The following is a 17,608-nucleotide window of genomic DNA, read 5'->3' on the forward strand; positions in this document are numbered from 1 at the left end:
ATCACACTGAGCCCAAGCACACTGCCAAGGCAATGAAAGTATACCTGGATAGAAAACCTAATCAGTCATTGATTTTTTTCGTCTCCAGAGTCTGAGCCTCGATATTATTGAAGCAGTGCTGGATAATATTGACAGAAAGCAGAACAAAAGACAGCCAACATCCCAAGAAAGAGTCATTATGCACAGCCAGAATGTCATTCGAGAAGCTTGGGGAACCTGAGGACTGCTTAAAAAATGAGAAGAAATAGAGGCTGTGATGAAGAATATAGCTGGTGATACATGATATTGACTTTCAAGCTCTTTATAACTGTACAGTCCTTGTTTTTGGCTTATATGCTATATTTTCATGTTTGCTTGCACGTATAAATAAATTAAAATATATATATATTATTGTGGTTTTATTTTGAAACGCTTCCCGGAAGTGCCCTCGTAACTCTGAGCATTTAACAGTGTTTTGCTAAGATTGGAGAGTCACATTTTGAACTATTTTCTTAGATTTCATTGTGTATCAAGGCGAAAAATAACCTTGGAAACAGTTTTGGTTTGGGCCTACATTCCCCGCGGACATATAGCGACATACATATTCTAAATTTAAAACTAATATCAGCTAATTGTTAGCTATTTAAAGCCCTTAGCACGAATATCCATCAATAGGCAGCTAACAAGCCTAGCTAAAGAATTAGCTTTTAAGAAAATCTTAAAGCGGTGTTTTTGGACTTTTTGGACGTTTTATATTTGTAAGATAGTTTTTTGCTCATAATTATCGTTGTAATGTTTCTCCCTCCAACAATGCTTTAGCTGTGGTTTTTACCTCTTGGAAAGAAACAAGTTAAGCCTTAAGGTTTTCCTGCAGTCTGCTTCTTCAGGTAACCGATAGCATGCTTATTTTTGTCACTTCTTGCGTGCTGCTGTTCATTTGATTGAGCCGAACAAGAAATATTAACCAGTTAAGCAGATGGTATGGGTCACATAAAACAATAACGAGCCTTAATCGTCCCCTTTTCTTGTATAGGACTCAAATATGACAGCTCCCCTGCGCAGTTTGGAAATTTCAGAAGCTGAGATTATTACAAACTCTCTCTATATATAAAACTGTGCTCCTTTAACAGTATTGTTTCTTCCAAAGAACACACCTCAGCCATGATGTGGATGTGTGTTACTGTCTTCCTGCTGTGGATGAGGTCGGGACGGTGCACAGACAAGGCCAACACTTCAGACCTGATTGAATACACAGCTGCGGACTTTTATGAGAAATTGTATTCTGGGAAGATGATGTTCATCTATTTTGAGCATCAAGGTAGGCCGCTCACTGCTCATGCTATCTCAGCTGTGCTGCTGTATATTTGTCATAGGTCCCACACTCCTCATTATCAGGCTTGTGATGTGAAACATTCAAGCGTGCTGAACAAGTGTATTTTGATGAGTTCAACATGCTAATGAAATTAGCAGCCATGCTGACGTGACGTCAGTTTACTGAAATAAGGAGCTATGCAGCATTTTTGCAGGAGAGCCATCTCTTCTACATGAAGAGATGAAGAAGAGCTTTTCAGAGATTCTAGATGATGCTGGAGGGTTAAAAAGACCAAAATGACTACCAGAACATCAATGTGTTGTTTCTGGCTGTGCATAAATAGTGAGTGACATTCTGTCTGCTAGGGCCCTATTCCAGGAAGCAGGATTAGCTAACATCTCTGGGTTTGCTTTCACCATAAATAAGGGAAACTCTCGCTTTCTGTTCCAGAAAGACGGTTAAATTAAAATCTGAGTCAGTTGCCAGGGTAACAGCTTTGATTCAATTCCAAGCTAATAAAGTTGCTGTCAAAGCTCATGTTATGTTTTTACAGACACGGAAATACCAGTTTTACGGGAGTTTGCTGTTTTGTGTACTTAATAACTGGGAAAGTGTTCATGTTGAGTCATCAATATATAAGGACAGAGACAGCGATCACGTTTATTCATAACCAGCTCACAATCAATTCTGTAGAGTCCACAACTCTAACTCTGTGTGTGGGCAGTACTGCAAACATTTACTGTATGTTACACACTGATCAATGATCAATTATTAGTCGTGCTGTAATCGGTCACACTAATGGAAAACTGTCTGTCACAGCTGGATCTTGCAAATGATGTGTACATTTGAGTGAAGCTGAAATGACTTTAAGACTCTAAACTGAATCAAATGTATTTAGAGTGACGTTTTCAAAGCAGCTACAGACAGTCTGATTGTAATCCAAACACATTTAATGTTGAAATGTGTTCACAGATTGAGATTCAGTCATTAAATGATGTCAAACAACATTTTTTTTAAGGTTTAGTTTTTTAAAAGTTCAGTTTAATAAAAAAAAAAATTAAATCTTTAATACATGTGAATGTGTAGCATAAGATGAGTAAGAGAAAATTCATCATACATTAAAACGTGTGGATTCAGATAAATGGAAAGCAGCCTGTGTCTGAAAGGCGTTTCTCTTTGTCGCCTCCTCTGTTTCCAGTCTCTCCGACCATCTCTCTGTTCCTGGTGGAGTTGGAGAAGTCTGCTGAAGCTCTTCAGGATTATGGAGTACTAGTTGGTAAGGTAAGTGTAGACCCCTGTGAGCACTGCGCTTCATCAGTCATTGAAGTTGATGTTGAATCACTTTTTTGTCGTTGCTTTTTAGGTGAACTGTAACAAAGAGCTCGTTTACACGTACTGCGCAGAGGAACAGCTGCTGCACACTGCTTTTTTGTTCAGGTGGGTTGTAAAGTCTCAGTATGTGTTCATTCTAAAATGACCAGAACATGGAGGGGCAGCCAATCAGAAGAAAGATGTTTTAAAGGATGGGCAAAGTGAACTAAAATAGCTTGTTTCTGAGCGTAGGTGAAGTGGGACATACAGCAGCCAAAACACAATAAGTGACGGTTATTTTAAAGTGTGAATCATGCTAAGCTACAGTAACAGAATGGAAGAATAACAATTCAAGTCTGTAAATAAGGATAATAAATCTGCTGATTGTCTCTTTCTCTGTGATTTCCAACTTAATTCACTGGCATTTGTTCACAATGGGAAGTGATGTTCACATTTAATGTATGTAAAGAGGTGTAAAATTGGTGTAATTTAGCTCTGTGTTTGAATTTGATCTCTGACTCATCAAGAAAGAAAAGACGTAGCTTCCCTTCAACCCGATTCCTGACTCCATGAGCAATCAGATCCCGACTGTGTTGGCCGTGTTAAACAGGCAAAGTTATTCCACCAAACTATATCTAACTGGTCTCTCCCCCACTTCAATTTCTGTTGCTCCTCAGTATGAAAATATCTGCTGCCACCTGTTGGCATCCACCCTAAATGCTCTGCATCAGAGTCCAGAGGAAGTTCTAACTACCTGTTGGAAGGGCTACTGCTCATATTAATGAAAACTTTACTCTCATTGTATTTCTAACAGTCAACACAAAAGGTATTATCCCGGCTATCATCACTGAGATACACTATTAATGCTACTGTATCAACCTTTTTACCTACTCCCCTAATATATAGTAATGAAGTGGACAAAGTATTATGGAAACTGAAATGTAATGCAGTAAACTTCTTAACAGCTTCCCTTTAAAACTAGAATTTGTAACTGTAAAAAAACATTCAGTGTCCATAAAGTTTCATCAATGACTTTCAACAGCAGTGAGAATAAAAACTGAACATTATAACCTTCATGAGGGTTTTTGTGTCTGCATGGTTGCAGTGTCGTTGAATCTGCCCTTGTCTTTCTGTTGCTAGAGGCGGTAAGGAGTTCTTGAGTTTTGATTTGGACACTATCTTTGACGTCAACTCGATAGTCTCCGAAGTCTTGTTGTAAGTAAGCCTTATACTCTGTGTTGTAGAGACCTTTGTGAAACTTTAACTTTTGAACCCTTTAGGATCACATACATTCAGATGATCCACTGAGATTGAACCAGAACCAAAGTCACTCATTATTTTTTGTCTTTTGGTGAGCTTTGTTGGGGAAAAAAATGAAAGAAGGGAGCCAAACGTGTACTTCTGGCATTTAACTGAAGACGGCTTTTCTCTTCCAGCGCCATTCTACGTGATGAGATAAAGTATGTCCACACAGACGCTGACCTCCTCGCAATGGAAAAGGCAGCCAGAGGGAACAAAGACATTGTGCTTGGTTATGTTTGCAGTCTGGGAACACAAGGTATGGGAAGAAGGACAGGAAGGATAGTAATTAATGTAAGCCTGGGCAGTTAATTCAAAAGGAATCAAAACTGACAATCACAATCTTGCCCGTGTCTGTTATTTTTGTTTCTTTGTTTTTCATTTCTGTTAATACTTATATAAACTATAAAACATACCGTTTGTGTTGTCACATGACTCAGAGCGTAATTCGAACACTGAGCCGACTGTAAAACTCCAGCAGATGGTGATTCTACATTGCCCACAGGTGCGAGTGTTGTCCGTCTCTCTGTGTTAGCCCTGCGACAGGTCACCAGCCTGTGTATGTGTATGCATAATCATTCATCGATCAAAATTCAAAATCATGATGTTAATTTGAGGTCATATCACCAAGTCCTAAATTAAAGATGGTAAACTTTTTAGTAGCTACTCATAGGTTTGATCGTACTTTGTAAGACACACATTGTCCCATTGATTGATTAAATGTATCATCTTTGTTTGTTTTTTCTTAAGAGCACAGATCGATTATGGAGACGGCCTATGTGTATGGATCCAAATATCAGTTTATTCTCATAACAGGAGGACCCGTGTTGAAGCACCTAGGGTATGTTCTTTTTGGCCTTTCTTTGTGTACAGAGCAGGCGTCAATGACAACACTTGTACCTGGGAAGTATTCACAGCGCTTCACTTGTTCAGCATCTTGTCATGATACAGCCTTCTTTCAAGTTAGATTAAATTCAGTTTTCAACTAAAACATTCTACACACAATACCCCATAATGACAAAGTGACATTAGTTCGCTTGAATTTCTTGTAAATGTATTAAAAAAAAACACACAAATATAACATGTACATAAGTATTTTTACAACTTGATTGGAGTCCACCTGTAGTAAATTCATTTGGATGTCATTTAGAAGACACACCAAGCACAAACCAAGCTGCAAAGTTCAAGGAACCGTCTGTAGACCTCTGGTGCAGGATTGTATAAAGGCACAGATCTGGGGAAAGTCCCAATGAGCACAGAGGGTTCAGGGTAGAAGGGCCTTAGGCTATGTCCACACTAATGCGCTTTGAAAACGCATCTTTAATTCTCACTCGCTTTTGCAACTTTGTACTTTTGTGTTACTCACAGCAACAACTCCACCTCATTGTTAGTCCATTTAAAAAACTCAGTGCTTTTCCTCAACATTTTGCTGCGACGTTTCAAAGAGCTGGAAAGTAAATAAACGGCAGACAAAAATGAGGCAGGTCAAATCGTCTTGCTTTTCCCGCATGCACAGGACTGGAACATGAGCGTTTTCGGACGTTTCAATGTGGACGCAGAACTCTGTGAAAACGACTGAAAACACTAGTGTGGACGCGGAGCGTTTTTCAGACGAAAACACCGTTTTCAAATCTATCCGGGCTAGTGTGGACGTAGCCTTAGTCAGGGACATAACAAAGAACACAATAGTTGCTCTGACAGAGCTCCAGGAGAACCTTCCAGAAGGACAACCACTTATGCAGCACTTCAGTAATCAGGCCCGTGTGGTAAAGTGGCAAGATGTAAGCCACTGCTCAGTAAGAGACACATGACAGCCTATGTTTAGTTTGCCAAAAGGCACCTGAAACAAAATTCTCTGGTCTGATGAAACAAGGACTAAACTTTGGTTTGGCCTGAATGTTGTGGGCCGTGTCTGAAGGAAACCAGGCACCACTCATCACCAGGCCAATACCATCCCTGCAGTGAAGCATGGTGGTGGCAGTATCATGCTGTGGGAATGGTTTTTTGGAGCACGAACTGGGGGACCAGCTATGTACAGAGACATCCTTAATGATAACCTGCTGAGTTATCATCCAACAGGACAACAACCTAAACACACAGCCAAGATAACAAAGAACTGGCTTCAGGACCTCTCTGTTAATACCTTTGAGGGGCCGGCCAGAGCTCAGACTTAACCCGATTAACCCGATGGCTGTGCACCAATGCTCCCCATCCTGCCTGAGAGGAGAAACTCCCCCCAAAAAGTGTTTCTTGTTGCATCATACTCAAAAATACTTGAGGCTGTAATTTTGCTTCAGCAAAGTATTGAGCAAAGGCTGTGAAAAATTGTGTACATTTAGTTTTGCTTTTAATTTTTAATGCATTTGCAAAAATATAAATCAAATGTTTTTCACCTTGTCATTATCGGGTATTGTGAGTAGAATTTTTCAGGTGATAAATGAATTGAATCCAGCTGGGGATAAGGCTGTAACATGACAAAATGTGGAACAAGTGAAGCGCTTTGAATATTACGTAAGACGCAACATAGAAAAGAAGAAGCTGAGATTGAGGCTCTTTGCAAAGTGTCCTACAGCTGTGCCGCAAATGTAGTTCCAGCTACAGCAGCTCATGTGATATTTACTGAAAGTTTAAGATGACAGCTGATGTGTCTGCTGTGGTCTTGTGACCTCAGAGATACATGCTCAAAACCTTAAACTCACATGGCTGTGAAAACCAAAGGGACTGTCATTCGAAACAGGCTTTTAACATACCCAGGATAATTTTTGCTTTTCTGGTCTGACTCCAAATACTTAGGAGAAAATATGAAAAGTCTGACATCCTGCTGGAAATGCATAGACAAACACACAAGTGTGGATACAAAGAAAAGGATTCATGTAATTTCTCATGTTATAAACTAAAGACCCGACAGTATGAATGTGTTTGATGTTAGTCTGTGTTTTCAGGAAGTTGTCTCTGTGTGTCTTTCAGTGTAAACGAATCGTCTCCTTCGTCTCGAGTGTGGTTCCTCCACTGCAGAGTTCACAGTGGGTTCATGACCCCAATGACCTCTGAGCGCTGCCCTTTGACCCGCATGAGGAAACCCCTATCCACCTTAAGCCTCCACTCCTTCCTGCAGTTCATGGAGGCTCCACTAGTTGTAAGCTGGTACAGGATTACTTTGTAAAAAAATTTATCAGGTTATTTGGCGTATAAAATGTCATCGAGCTGTTGGCGTTGTGCGAACAGAGTGAAGTTCATGGTTCAGTTTTCTTTGCGTTAGCTGACTTGACAAAACCCCAGTGAGAGATAAGGGTTGTTATCAGTGTTCTTTCTGCTTTAGGCTCAGTGTCTGTGCTCATTTGGTAATACAGATCTATGCAAATAAGACAAGACAGCGGTGCTGCAGTTGGTTGTTAAGCTTCTCAATTTCTGATCTTCACAAACATGCCAAAAAAACCAGAATACTGTCTTGAGTTGTATAAGTGTTTTATTTCTCAGTGCCCTCTCATTCCTGCTGTTTGTTACTAATGTGACAGCTGCACATCAGCGCTCTGACACCTCAGATACATTAAAATATTTAGTCAGTGTGTTCACTCTCCCACAAGCTCATAGAGGAAAAATTGAGAACGCTTTATTTTGTTGCCAGGTCAAAGTGAAATTTATTTTAATAAATGAAGATTATTGGCAAGAAGTGGCCAACAGATGTAACTGATCACTTTTCTAATCTGATCTCTGTTAGGTGCAATTCCAGCTGCTGTAACTCTTTGGCTGGGCTTCAATCAGTGGGATTAGTAAGGTACGGCTTAACAACTTTCATGTATAAAGTGTATTTCTTCAGCACTGAATCTTTATAGCTCTAAAGCAGGGATGTCCCCACCGTAGTACATTTTCCAGTTGACCGGATTGGACACTTTGGCAGGTCATTTCTAGCCCCCGGGCCTCACAGTAGGCATCCCTGCTCTAAAATATATTTTAAGTGAAAGATTCGGTGAGAAGCTGGGCTTCAGCATAAGTTACCACAGTGATTTAGCAAGGGTAAAATAGACCAACCTTCATGACACTGACAACTAAACTTTGACCTTATTTTAGCTTCTTAACCTGTTAAACTCAGCGGTCCAAAACAAAAGAGCAAGATCAAAAAGAAATTCAGGAGTGCAGTCATTAAGAAGCAACAAGAGTGTATGAAATAATGCAAGAGACAAAACTACTGATGTGTCTCTAAGTGGAGATGTTGCTGATGGGGCTAGCGAACATAAGAAAAAGGAGAACACAGCCTCCTGTTCTCTTTGTGTATAGTAGTCACATATCGTGACGTTTCTTTCAGTTACCTGTAGGCTAACGTTTCTGAGGTGTGAATAAAAGTTGGACTTACTCGATGCTTCCTGTAAAAGCAGCTTTAATAACAATATAAGACTCACTACGCAAGCTTCTTCACAGTTCACAAGTCAAGTCAATTTAGTTTTATTTAGTTTTATAGTGTCAAATCATAACAAATGCTTTATATTGTAAGCTAAAGATCCTCCAGTAATACTGAGAAAACCCCAACGATCAGATCACCACCTATTTGCTCATAGGTGGTGATCTGTCAGCGGGAAGAAAAAACACCCTTTTAACAGGAACACAGCATATTAGATCATGTGGTTATTGTGCTGTCATTGCAGCTGTGTTTTGTAAGTAGACCTTTAGAAAAAAGCAACGTACAACTTACCAAATTTACAAAAAAAAGTAACCATGAGCATGTTGTGCACAAAAGAGCCACCCTACCACCAGGAGTAGAATCTCTTAACACTTTGTGTCTCTTCCTTACCAGACCGAGGTGTACGACGACCCCTCCTCAGTCCAGCCCCCCCAGTTCCCCTACCAGCAGACTCCCCAGGTCTTCCTCTTCTCTCATCCCGCAACCGAGCACCTGGACCTCGATACGGCCACCACGCTGGCCTGGAGGCTGCGAGGCCTCGCCCTGCTGCTGCTTGTACACAGGTGTGCAACAGCTCCAGCTACGTGTACGAGCATGGATATGAAGACATTAAGATCATTTCTTTTATGGGTTTGTGTGTTTCCAGGCAGAGCCCTGCAGTGAAAACCCCTGATGAGTACAATGCTGCTTACAGGCTGCCTGAGAAGGTGTGACACTAACATGGCACGAGATAATACACAGAATGAGAGTACTTGTTATTCTTACCCACGTTTTTGTTTGTGTGTGTGCACCTCCAGAGTTTAGAAGTAAAGTATTTGACCTTAAACAGCCTCGATGAGGTGTTGGTGCTGTTCGCAGATCAAGAAAAAGATGAAGAGGAGGAGGAGGATGATGATGAAGAAGACAATGAAGGTGTGGATGACGATGAGGAAGATTCACATTTTGGTAAAGGGACTCAAGAGTGAAAGAAGCGTGAAGAAAAGGAAGAATGAGAACAGGACTTTAACTTTTTTGTGTCTGCATCTGTCTCCAGGCAAGCTGGATGATGAAATCGCAGCGGCAGTTTTTGAAAACAGAGGCACCTTATTGGACATGGATTCAGTTACCCAACTGACGTCTGACAACTTTCACAGTGCAGTAGCACAGAGTGGCCTCACAGTGGTGCTCTTCTACCTCAAATGTAAGACAGAGTTGCTGCTTTAGAGGCGTCTTGGCACTTTAGGCAGTTAATACAACAAATTCAGTATTTACCAGGAAAGAGAAACTACTTGTATAGAATCATCAGACAAATCTGATATAAAACTCTAACAATGTTGCTCATTTACTTCTAACAGTCTTTATGAAGCCTTTTTCCTCCCCATGGAAGTTATACTTCTACCACCATGTTTACTGTTTTGGAATTCATCTCTTTCATATAATGTCTCTTATATGAACCAGGCATACTTTATGTTTAAAAAAAAAAGTTTTCCTCTTGAACATGAAATGCAAATAAATTGCAGTTTCTGTTTTCTCCCACCAGGGGATGCTGTTTCAATGGCTTTTCTCAGCTCTTTCATTGAAGTTGCAGAGAGACTTGCAGGTAAACAAGCAGTTTTTTTGGGGGGGGGGCCTATGTTTCCACTGTTTATTTTAGCAGACGTCAAAACAGAGATCTGTATTTGAACAGAAGAGTGTTTGGATGGCAGTACCACGTCAGTTATGACCTATTATTGTGCTTTACAGTTTGTCTAAATTTACAAAAGATGAAACCCCCTTGTGAACCAACATACAGTCGTCTAAATCCATGTACTGAATGAATTGCCCTTTTGCCTTAACCACAAAGGATTGTTATCTAGGCAGATGTAATATTCAGGCCTCATTTGCACATTTCAAAACTTGATTAATAGCAACAATGGATAGAAAATTCACTCATCAACACATGATTTGCTCTCACTGACCTTAAGACTCAGAGGTCAACGAAGTTCAGATGAGTGTGGTCGACTGCAGCGAATGGACCGACCTCTGCGCCGCTCAGCCAGGCAGTGCTGTCCCCTTCCAGCCAATCACTGCCTTTCCCAGTGTCTTGCTTCTTCACCCCCAGCATCCGGCCCAGCACTTCAGAGGAATGCTGGGTAGTGAGTCACTACATCGCTTCATCATGATGTGAGAAAACATGAATATAACTTTGAAGTCATATATAAGCCTTTAACATCAATCGGGTCCAAATCAAGGACTGATGAAGTTATTGAAATAGCAGTTAGTGTACTTGTACAGTCCTTTCCCTTTAACCTGAAATAGAAATGGAGGTGTGTTTAGTTTTGTAGCGCTGTCTTTTTAATGTCAATCTACTTACATGTACGCGTGTGTTTGTGTGGACTTGATTTTTTTTAACCAGAAGCCGTGTAGCTTCTCCTGTTCGTCTGTCCACTCTAGAGGAAGCGCAATCATTCCTTCTGGAAGTGCCTCATCCTGAGCTAGCAGGGTACCAGCTTGACAGAGTTGTGGGATTGTTTGAGGCCCAGACACAAACAGGTAAGATGTTGTTATTGTGCATTGTTGTTGCAAGGGAAGCCTCGGTGCAAGTGCTAAACTTCTATTAGTTATGGTTATACTACTAAGGAAGATCTCCCAGTAGCTGCAATCAAAACAAGAACTTTTAAGGGAGTGGAGGAGAAATACTTGGAGGTGTTTTGTAGCTGTGAATTAACACTGTTGTCTGTACTCATTCACATTCAAAGCTATCTCAATGTTAGCATTGTGTTTACAGTAACAGAGTAGGTGTAATCAGCTAATACTTACTCTGGCTAATATATAAAAGATACATTTAGCTACTGTGACCTCTGTTGGTTTGTGAACTCCTGTTTTAAAGTGATGAGATGAGTGTTTTTACTATTGCTATCTTGGTGTTTGGAAAGTGGGGGTGATAAATAAGGGGCAGATCACTACACATGATCACTATATGAATGGGAGTGGTAAACAGTCGAATGGGAAAGTAGCTGTCTGTCTGCTTTGTCACAATAAATTCAATTTCAGTTTTATTTATATAGCACCAAATCACAACAACAGTCATCTCAAGGTGCTCTATATTGCAAGGTAGACCCTACAATAATAGATACAGAGAAAATATACTAGATACTGGAACCAATGAAGGGAAGCTCTCTTTTTCATAGGAGCTACAGTATTGAGAGTCGTACATAATGAGGAGGTAAAATTATTAACAAGATAATCTTCCAGAAGGAAGTCACCCAGGATTTTCACATTGATATCACTGAGGCTGCTTGCTTGGTGCATCCACTGCGACAGTTGAGCGATCGGTCAAAATAAATTGCAGTGTGAGTGTTCATGGTAATGTGGAAATATATCACCTGATCTAACAATGCAGCTCGTTGTTGTGCTTTCATTCAGTTCTGGACAACACAGACGAATGAGTTCAGATTCTGCTCATTGTTGATTTTAGTCTTTTTCTCTTTGTTATTTTAATTAGACGGTGTGTTTCCAGTATCCCGTATTACTTACTCTTTCTTTCCAAATTTTTCTTTATTGCCATGTTTAGCAGCGTTTACCGAAGCAGCAAAGTCCCTGAGAGGAGAAGCACTGACTGGACTGCTGACAGATGAACTGGCAGAGAAATGGTACGAGCTCTACCATTTCAAGGTTGAGGCAATTTGGCAAACTGCTTCTTCGAGTTTAAAGTCCTAAATTACTGGAAGTTTTGAAAAACACACTGTAGCTGAAGTTTGAAAAGCACAAAATATAGTTCCATGAGTTGTCTGTTTTTCTTAACTTTGAAATGTAGGATTTCCAATTGCTTTTAAAGGCTTTAGGAGATGGACAGTTAAGCAGTTTGTTTTTGAGGGGTGGAAATCCTACACGTACCTACTATAATCCAACCTGGCTTTGGAAAGACACTTTAATCAATGTTGTAGTTACATTTTGTAAAGGTTTAGACATACCTGTCATTAAAAACTTAGCTGTGTTTCCAATGTTTAATATTTGAACTTTAACCATTTAAAATATTGTTTATTAGTTTTACTTATATTGTGCGTGCATGCGTGCGTGCATGGTGACTATGCAGGGCTGCAGACCACACTGTAGACCTTCCCGCAGTGTTAGTGTTTCCATCTTGGAGGACACACACTCATCCTTTCACACTGCCTGCCTCCTCGTCTGCTGAAGAGCTGCTCACACACATTAACACTGCGCTGCTCCACCCAATGGTAAACCATAGTGTGTGTGTGTGTGTGTGTGTGTGTGTGTATACACTTGTCTTTATCATTTTTTGCAAAATTAGTCACAAATTCAAGTTGGATGACTTGTTTCAATGCAATCATCCAGTCAGGAATAGTGAGTGAATAACTAAGTCCAGCTTGATTTTAATCACTATAATCCGTCCGTCTTCTTCCTCTTATCTGGGGCCGGGTCGTGGGGGCAGCAACTTAAGCAGAGAAGCCCAGACCTCCCTCTCCACGGCTACCTCTTCCAGCTTGGCCTGGGGAACGCCAAGGCGTTCCCAGGCCTTCCGAGAGATATAATCTCTCCAGTGTGTCCTGGGTCTGCCCCGGGGCCTCGTCCCAATGGGAGATGCCCAAAACACCTCACCCAGGAAGCGCTCATGTTGCTCATGGAGGAGCAGCGGCTCTACTCTGGGGCCCTTCTGGGTGGCTGAACGTCTCACCCTATCTCTAAGGGAGAAGCCAGCCACCCTTTGGAGGAAGCTCATTTCCACTGCTTCTATCCGCGATCTCGTTCTTTCGATCACTACCCACAGCTCGTGACCATAGGTGAGGGTAGGGACATCGATCGACCAGTAAAGTGAGAGCTTTGCTTTTACACTTAGCTCTCTCTTCACCACGACGGACCAGTACAGTGTCCGCATCACTGCAGCCGCACCAATCCGTCTGTCGATCTCCCGCTCCCTTCTCCCATCACTCGTGAGCAAGTACCCGAGATGCTTAAACTCCTCCACTTGGGGCAGGAACTCGTCCCTGACCCAGAGTGAGCACTCCACCATTTTCTTGGCCTTTGAGGACCTCCTTAATCCCACTTGAAAATACATTACAATACAATATACAATTCTTGGATGTTTATAAAAGCCACTATGGCGTGTTCATAGTATCATAGTCTCAGGTAATGGGCTTCACATGTGGTTTAGTTACAGCTTTCCAAATACAGAGGTCATGCCAGGTCAGAGTAATGCTTCGGTAATCCTTGATGGATGATAAGATGGGTTAAGGGTCTGATTCCTGCTGTGGAAATGCTTCCATGGAGCTTGGGATCTAAAGTCCAGTCAATGACACATTCTTCCCTCTGGCTGTGCTGATGACCTCACACCAATCAATCACAGAATATGACTCGATAAAACGAGTTAAATGGAGACATTAACACTTGCTTCTGTGTTATTTATGATGGTGAGAGAGTGACCTGGACTGAAATGTGTCATATATAATTCAAGGAGAATTGCACCATCAGAAAAATCCCTGCTAGTGTTATAAACTGCTGACGGGACTGATGAGGCACTTTGTTTTATATCTCTTTGTTTCCTTTTTACTGTACAGAATTTGGAGAGTATTTAAATAGAAATGTGACAGTAATTTGTGTCAGTTATAGTAGATTGTACAGGTCAGCATTAAATCAGATTTGTGCATTGTCAGCAGATTACTCGCAGTACCGTCCACTCTCATGGATACGTTTATTTTGCAGTCACAGCCTTGTACTCGTGCTCTGCTTAGTAAATCTTTATCACTTAATATTGGCTCAGCCATCTCACTATTTAATTGACAGACCCTCTTAAAATTCCACCTGCAGTTTTCTTCACAGGAAGTAAACAGCTGCTTCTAACATGCTTGGTGCTGACCTTTGTAAGCAGGTTTTCTGCAGGATGTTGCAGGTGCAGCAAAAATCAGTGATGCATAAACTTTGGATAATTAGCTGAAACTCAAGATTTGTGCTGATTGTGTCAAAGTCAAACCTTCTCTTTTTCATTTGGGTTGTTGTTCATTTCACTGGCCTGTGTTTTATCTGGTTTGTAGTGTGATGACTGTGAGTTTGTGAAAATGCAGATATTTGAAGTCTTTGTGTTATTTGGCACTTCTTCGTCCTCTTTTCATGATTTCTATCCCCAGCCTGAGCTGACTGTAGAAAATCTGCCATCCTTCCTCTTGCTGGGCAAAGCCCTACTCCTTCTGTTTGTGGGAGAGGAGGAGGACAAGATTGGGCGGAGGCAGAACCAGGCGCTGGTGAAGGAGATGAGAACAGTAGTAGAGTCGGGAGGGGAAACGATGGAGCGATATTTGGCCTGCTGGATCCATCTGTACGTTTCTGTTTCTGCTTATTTGCTGCTCTATTTTTCCATCATGTACACAATCCAAAATCCCCACTTTTTTTTTGTTAATGCTGTCCATGTTATCTTGACAATTATTATATATTTTGTTTCAGTGGACGCACTCCAGCTGGTATGTCCGTCCTGGGGTCATACGTAGGCTCTATGCCCCCTCTTCCTGCACTAGTCCTCACACACTTGCCCTCTGGAGACCAAATATACCAGTACCCACCCAACACCCCCATAGTGGCCTCCTCAGTCCTTCACTGGCTGCAAAGGGTCGAGGATGGTACTGAGTCACCAACAGGTAAGGAGGAGAGAACAGAAAGCTTAAAGCTGAGTTTACAGTCCCATAAATTCCAAGACAGCTATGCTATACAGCTATAATTCTGCCTTATTACAGACAGTTAATGAACCGGTCACTCTTAAAAGCAGAATTGAGAGTAGAAATGTGCAAGATTACCTTAAAGATTGAAATCTTTAAGGCAATGTTCAGGTCACCTTAGTCTGGATGGAATTTCCAGTCAATAAAAAATCAATAATAAACAATTCAACTATGCCTCAGATTTACCTTTAGCAGTTTGTAGATTCTAGTCACCTGGAATTTATTTGAGTTACAAGCACATTTTGAAAATCTCGCACAAAGTCATCAAATGAGACTGGATGCAACGACAAAAGCAGACATTGTGTGTGATTGTTGACTGACCTTTGCGATCAAGAGGCTGTCCTTCTGTCTATTTACATTTGCCTTTCTACATACAACAGTTAGTCTGAGAAATTGCTTGTACTGGTGATATTTCTAAATGGAAATAATACCTGTGGTCAGCACATTCCCACCATAAAGACTGACTACACATTCAGCAGTCTTCTCTATCAGTGAGAGAACTGTTAATATAACTGTTGAACGTAGTTCAGATATGAAACCTGAACTATCTGGAGTCCTCTTTTAGCTCTGGAGTGTATAAAGGCAAGAGCCGAGATAAGATGCTGGTCTCCATCACTGAAATGCACAACGTTTAATTGATTCTCTGCACACAAACTGCAGACTAACAACCTTTTTACTAATGCAGCAGGACTTAAGGTTCTATTTTTGACTTGCTGTAATCTTGTTTTAACCAAAAGTCTTCTGCTGGATTGCAATGTATTCATTTTTACTATTCATCGATTTGGAAATGCTGTTAAACCTGTATTATGTTTGCAGACTCGCATTTAGTTTACAGGTAGAGATGGTTGTCATATATGAGTGAGTCCTAAAATTATTATTTGAAGTCATTTTATAAAAGTGAAAAAAGTTGTTGTGACAATTATAAATTGAACTTCAGGAACAAAAATGGTCTCTAAATAAATAAAATTTTATTTAATTTATTTATAGAAATAAAGTTTTATTTATTTATAAATAAATAAATAGAAGCAAAACTAAACATACTGAACATGGAACGCAAGACTATCAAAATAAACCAGGAAACACTAAGACACAGACTAACTCATAGCATGACACGGGAATGGAGAGGAAAGGACACACAAGGAAACAAGATGGATTAGGGAGATAACGGAGGAGATAACGAGGGGGACGCAGGAACAGTTAATGGAGACGAGACACAGAGAGTGAGAGAGCGAGAGGAGAGACATGACGGTCTGGGGAAACATGGGATAAAAATGACAGGCAGGGGAGGGATGAAATGAGACATAAGGAGGAGAACATGGGAAGAGAAAAGGGAAAGAAGACACAAGGACACACACATAAACAGAGACACACAGAGAGGGACACAGAGGACAAAGACACAAGGGAAACCTAATAACCAAGGAGCTAAAACAGGACAACCTGGGCTATATAGAATAAACTCAAGAAGACTGGAGAAGATAAGCCCGACTGATATATCGGCCAATATTAGCTATTTGCTGATATATTGTTATTGGCATTTAAAATGACTGATGAGTAAAGAAGACACAAAAGAAATTGATGTTACAGCACTCTGACACCAGGTATCAACATTCCTGTGAAAATTCCTGTGTTTTACTTTCTAATCTTAAGAGAAATATGCTTTTAACAATATGATTCATCTTACATTTTAATTCTGTATGAAACTTCACATTATAATTAAATATTTTTGTTCTGTAGGTTTGCTGGATGAGGATAGCTGGCCACCTGCTTTTGAGTTCTATGACTTCTTGAAAATTATGGACATGCAGGAACCTGACTCTGCCCAGCAGCAAACTCCTAAGGAGGAGGAGGAGGAGGAAGAGGTTAATGTGAAAGAACATGTAGTGGTAGAGGACATGACAGGTGACAATCGTCACACTCACTCTGAACTCTGAACATCAGATGGAAAGAACACTGCTGATCTGATTTGTCTGTTTCTTTGTTTAAGTTTTCTTTTCTATTAATAATATACAGCTTAAATGTTGGGTTACTGAGTATTTAATGAGAAATTATTATAATAATGTAATAATAGTAATAATAATATTTTTGCCATTGTGTTTTAATGTGACATGCTGGCTATTAAACCTTTCAGTTGTTCCTGGATGTTATTTTTGGATTTTTTTTATTGAGACTGTTTCATTGTCTGATTTCTTACTGCTGTGATTTTGTGACTCTTTTAACTTTGTAGATGCATCTGATTGGCTGTTTTTGTTTGGTTTTGTTTTTAAAGCTGCTCATGTGCCAGTTAACTGAACTAATTATGTGTCAGTCAGTAAACTGTCCCTTAATTTCGTTGTAACTCATAAACCTTTGGAAAACAAAAAGTGTGTTTAACTATTTTTATGAACGCATTCATAAAAATGTGTTCATTCCATTCATTAACTCAAAAACCAGTCTTATATGTTATCATCGTGTCATATCGTCTACTTGGTGAAACAAATATCTGTACTTTCGACAACATACGTTTTCAAAACAGACTCGTTACATTAGGTTCAGCAGTTTCATTTGTAGTGTTTATACTGAGGAGTTAAAGTGGGCTGGAAGGAGTGCAGGTGTCAGAATCTAGCTCGAGCAGCAGCAGAAGAGGAGGAA

The 17,608-nt window shown here is 40.4% G+C and overlaps 1 protein-coding gene across 2 annotated transcripts; it reads left to right on the top strand.

The window, feature by feature from the left end:
• Positions 1–422: 422 nt before the first annotated feature.
• Positions 423–17,340, top strand: txndc16 (thioredoxin domain containing 16). 2 transcript variants are annotated; one of them, XM_084921722.1, is made up of 20 exons: positions 423–866; positions 1,127–1,297; positions 2,490–2,572; positions 2,655–2,728; positions 3,743–3,817; positions 4,039–4,160; positions 4,652–4,742; positions 6,869–7,037; positions 8,691–8,860; positions 8,944–9,004; positions 9,095–9,242; positions 9,331–9,477; positions 9,817–9,876; positions 10,241–10,439; positions 10,672–10,808; positions 11,830–11,908; positions 12,352–12,493; positions 14,399–14,586; positions 14,712–14,902; positions 16,715–17,340. In XM_084921722.1, exons 2-20 carry the CDS (start codon positions 1,141–1,143, stop codon positions 16,909–16,911), a joined length of 2,490 nt encoding a protein of 829 aa, XP_084777848.1. In that variant the 5' UTR covers positions 423–866; positions 1,127–1,140; the 3' UTR covers positions 16,912–17,340. The 2 variants fall into 2 exon arrangements, with proteins under 2 accessions (XP_084777848.1, XP_084777849.1); XM_084921723.1 differs by having other exon boundaries at positions 9,095–9,209.
• Positions 17,341–17,608: the final 268 nt, after the last annotated feature.

Source organism: Perissodus microlepis, chromosome 23, assembly GCF_051167445.1.
Source record: "Perissodus microlepis isolate ML-2025 ecotype Zambia chromosome 23, ASM5116744v1, whole genome shotgun sequence".
Taxonomy (NCBI): Eukaryota; Metazoa; Chordata; class Actinopteri; order Cichliformes; family Cichlidae; genus Perissodus; species Perissodus microlepis.

Bases quoted from the DNA above. Each gene is read 5' to 3' on its own strand.
- txndc16 (XM_084921722.1), top strand. From the start codon at position 1,141: ATGATGTGGATGTGTGTTACTGTCTTCCTGCTGTGGATGAGGTCGGGA. The intron at 8,861-8,943 runs GTGTGCAACAGC...GTGTGTTTCCAG, and splicing joins CTGCTGCTGCTTGTACACAG to GCAGAGCCCTGCAGTGAAAA. The intron at 9,478-9,816 runs GTAAGACAGAGT...TTCTCCCACCAG, and splicing joins GGTGCTCTTCTACCTCAAAT to GGGATGCTGTTTCAATGGCT.